Source organism: Daktulosphaira vitifoliae, unplaced genomic scaffold (assembly GCF_025091365.1).
Source record: "Daktulosphaira vitifoliae isolate Bord-2020 unplaced genomic scaffold, ASM2509136v1 Scaffold_11, whole genome shotgun sequence".
Lineage (NCBI taxonomy): Eukaryota > Metazoa > Arthropoda > Insecta > Hemiptera > Phylloxeridae > Daktulosphaira > Daktulosphaira vitifoliae.
This window is the reverse complement of record NW_026099582.1, coordinates 92,032-96,646: the sequence shown is the minus strand read 5'-3', so window position 1 is coordinate 96,646 and position 4,615 is coordinate 92,032. Positions and strand designations below refer to the sequence as shown.

The following is a 4,615-nucleotide window of genomic DNA, read 5'->3' as shown; positions in this document are numbered from 1 at the left end:
TAAGTTCGAACTTATAAGTGATTTGATAGATATATTATCGATATATACATAGTGATTTACATTGATCGATGTATTACTTGTATTTGTTTTAAAATTGTAGTACATTTACATGGTAGCGTTAAAAAAAATTATTCATAAACATCAAATAAAAATGAAACCAACATGTTGAATCTGTACTTGTCGAAATGATTATAACCAATTTAACGATTTACGACAATGCGTAGTGCTATTAATTGAATTTTGTGCCAAGTATGTAACAAAACGAACATCAATTTTCAATTATAAACGAACAATGTAAAAATTCAAAACTCGTATCTTATTTAAAAAAAGTTCTGTAAATACCGTATTGAAAAAATATAGAGAAATTAAAAAAAAAAAAAGATTTTTTTTACAAGTTTAACGATATTCTATATCAAAGAATACCAGAGAAGAGAAGCAAAAGGAAACATAAATAATAGGTCCGGTTTTATCATATTTTTTGGGCGTCGCGGGGGCAGCGTGTCTGTTGTATTTTTTACTCCATACATTCTACGCTCTTAAAAGAGAGGGGCTAACCGAGCGCGTGCCCACATCTGTGTAGTGGCGGTGCGGCCGTCGCGGATCATTCTCTGCGTACCTTAGTCCGTTTTAGAGACTTAAACGCTCGTGTACCATCACAGTCGGATGAACCGTCGAACTGCTAACACGCGAGTTTTCCGCCATGGAATAATCGCCACCGACGAAAATGTACATGTGCAGAACGCGTGTGTTTGAATGTGTTTAGCTATGAATTTTGATTGTCATTTATAAATTATCGAGGAATTGACGAATAAGATTTTTTTGTTTTATAACAATATTAAAATACATTTTTCACAATTTTTTACATAAACGGTACGATAAACTTTCCGACAATGGCTGAGTTCGACGCGAATAATAACAGCGCCGTGCCGTTGCAGGAAAAAATCTTGGTCCAGGAAAAGTACTCTCTCAGACCTAGGGCTTCGCTCAAACGTGAAGAACCCGATGAAGAAAACGAGGAGGGATGGAAGCCTTCGAGCCGAGGACGATCGGCCAAACGGAGGCAAAAACCTAAACCCCTAAGCAGGTATATATATATTTTTACAAGAATACTACGAGTGTTTTTAGAAGTTTTAAAGAAATTAAAAATTTAGATTTATGTTATTTTTTCATATACGTTTTATTGATATATTTTTATTGTTTTTGGTAAAAAATCTTTTAGGCAATTTTTATCAACCCAATGAAGCTCCATTATTTGTTTAATTAATAAATTTTGGGTGCTCGGAAATTTAGTGTTTTTGCGATACATAAGTTTGTAAACATTAATAGCAAGATTAAAATAAATTGAAGATTTCCTCATCTTGCTAAATGTTGTAGTATATTTAGATAATCTAAGTCGTTGATTCACTTGAATGGGTTTTAATTTTATTGAGAAGTTATACACTTATCCGATATCTATTAGGCGCAGTATTAAATATCTATAAATTACATAATTCAGGGTTCGAGTCGGAAACAGGAAGGTTCTACAGTCATTAATTTTACTTTTCTTTGTATTCTTCCGGATTTCAGTTGTATTCAATTTTATTATTGTTGTTTGACAATAATTAGAACGGAAGTTTTTATTCTCCCGAGTATCTCGTCTTTGAATTTTCGGTAGGCTTACACTATTTTATTATACAGTTCATTTTCTTTGAAGTTAAAATATCCATGTTTTATGCTTCATGATTATCTATTGATTAATTTTATTGAAATTCAATACTGAATGGAAATTAAATCTAAATGTAAACATTGCTTGTAAGTAAATGTATTTGTTAAGTCACGCCCGAATTGTGATTTATCGATTTGTTTGTAGTCACCCAGTACACTTGGGGTAGCAACTTCATTAAACCTTTTTAATTGGTTCTATCTCGTTAGAAACGCGTATAGTTCGTGTTTAATTTAGATAAATAAGTGAAACATTACAGTGCTTTTTTAAACCAAGTGACTAAACATGAGCGTCACGTTTCCTAACAAAGTAAACATCTTTACTTTTATTTTGAAGAAAAATATTATAATTATTACATACATATGCGGGTCTTATTTGTTTTACCAGTCATAATGAATATTATTAAATCCAATTTTTTTACAGCATCCGTTGTAGATGTATTGTATTTCTTAAATAAATTAAAAATTCGTTCAATTACATTGCGATCACTGAAAATCATGTAATCATTTTAATCAAACGTAAATTTATAATTATTTATTTTTTGTTTGATTTATAATATTGTAGAAATCTATAAGATTCGTACTATTTTAGACTAGATGGTTATATTTTTCGGAAATGACATTTAATNGATGGTTATATTTTTCGGAAATTACATTTAAAAAATAATTATAAATTAAAAAAAGTTAAACATAAAGTTTTGTCGGGCATTATTAAGGTTAAAAATAATTACTGTCCTTGAATTTTTTTCGTTAAATGAATTTAGTAACATTAAATTTTATATTATTACCAAATAATAAAATACCAAATATACTATTAGTCATAAACTAATTAAAAAATAAATCTGTTAATAATTATGTCGTTAAAAAAAGAAATGGTGACTTTAGCAAGCTGTTATGTAATTGTTTTAGGTACAGGAGAAAGACTGCTAACGCTCGGGAACGGAGCAGAATGAGGGAAATCAACGAGGCGTTCGAAGCGCTCCGAAGAGCTGTTCCGCATCTGGCGGTGGACGCGCACAATGAAAAGCTGACGAAAATCACCACCCTACGGCTGGCCATGAAGTACATTTCCGCATTGAGCGGGTTGTTGTCGGCACAGCCTTCGCCAGGTACCGCGACCGGAACTTCGCCGTCCCAGTCGGACGTGGACTCTCTACTCAGCGAGTACGCGCCCGACTTACTGAGCGAGTGCTCTCTGTCGACGCCACCCGGAAGCAGCAGTGGCGGCGGCTGTGGTTTTCTGGACCCTGTTTTCAGAGACTTAAACGCCTATTCGCTCTCGCCTTCTTCCTGTTCTACCGACGTTGGATTCCCGTCCCTGTTGGCCACCGACTTTCCGGACGCCGCTTCGTTCATGCCGTTCGCCGATCATGCCCTGCCGCCCATCGACTTCAACGGCGACCCGTACATATTCGAAGACAACTTCGCCACAGAGTTCAGTTAGATCTGCCCGTTTTCTACGAGGTGCCATATAAAAATTCACGTGAAACGGTAACGTGTTCTATTTATGGTTTGATTTTCATGTTCGCTTACCGTTTTAACAGATGATTTTTATTATATTTAAACAATTTGTGATAAGTTCGGTCGAGTCGTTAACGTCGTTAGTTAAAAAAAAAACTTTTTTGTAACTAGTAGAAAATTTCACGATAAATTATTACTGTGCATCACGTTGCCTTCTCGATCTTAACGTATAATTATTATTAGTATGAATGGACGTTGTGATCGTTGTCGGTCTCTGCAATATTATTTCTTAGTTTTACTTTTTTATGTTTTTCTTAAAATAATCTCAACTGTGATACTACTTTTTCTGTTGTGTTAGGCGATTCGACGGCCACGAAATGACCATTCCGATCCGAACGGTCGTTTAAATACTTAAAATCATTTCGTTTTGCCAATACAAACAAAAACCAATAGTCATCGTGCCTACAAAGAAGTTCTTTTATCATACAATATTTGCGTTTGTGTAAAATAAATAAACTGTTAAGTACCTTCTTGACAAGAACCGTACGGAATTATAAAAAACGAATAAACCCAGCGTCAAATGTCGCAACCGGTGAAACTGGTTGCGTGTTTGCCTACTATACTTCCCTTGGCTCACATACTCCTGTCTTTGTGGCGGCGATGACACCCCGGAACAATATAACTTATTCTTTTTCGAATTGCATTGTTTTACAATATTATCTAACAAATCGAAAATACCGATGTTGACTCGTTTGGTTGGAGATATTTCAAACGGGTTTACACCTCGGACGGGAAACACTTGGAACTCTATCGGGTCCACGTCGATTCCGTTTCTAACTGTTAATTGGGTTTTTAACAGCGACGTCACTCGATCCGTAGACAATTTACTATTAAATTGCTGCTGTCCGATAAACTATCGATCGATTTGTCAACGACAACCCTCCAAAATAAGCATTTCTTTAATTTTTTGATCTTGTTTTCTACTACGTTTATGTCGACTATTTTCACTCGTTTCATTCCATTACTTTCCTAAACCTTATTGCGTTTTTGACTCTTTTTTTTTTTTATTTATTGTTTAGTAATCAAAATCGAAATTTGCGTAATGTCATTAGATCGCCATACATTTTGTTACCTTTAGAATAATATACTTAGTGCCCATATATGTTTTTTCTATATTTTTATGTATAAAATATTGTAAGTGTATGTATGTTACTTATAATTAGCATATAAAATTATGCAATTATATTGTATTAAATTAAGTTTTGTAAAAATGTCTATAAACACGCTTGTACATAAAATTGATTTATTACTTGGAATAAATTATTTTGCATTATAATATTATTACGGTTTTGCGTTTTTTCCATTTTGAGACATACGACTACCTCCTATACAATGCTGAGATGATTATATTTTAATGTACAACATCAACAAGTGTTCATTATCCTTTTGCATA

The 4,615-nt window shown here is 33.6% G+C and overlaps 1 protein-coding gene across 1 annotated transcript; it reads left to right on the top strand.

Moving 5' to 3' along the window:
- Window positions 1-586: 586 nt before the first annotated feature.
- Window positions 587-3,289, top strand: LOC126908806 (twist-related protein 2-like). The gene is made up of 2 exons (XM_050691103.1): window positions 587-1,084; window positions 2,611-3,289. Exons 1-2 carry the CDS (start codon window positions 891-893, stop codon window positions 3,143-3,145), a joined length of 729 nt encoding a protein of 242 aa, XP_050547060.1. The 5' UTR covers window positions 587-890; the 3' UTR covers window positions 3,146-3,289.
- Window positions 3,290-4,615: the final 1,326 nt, after the last annotated feature.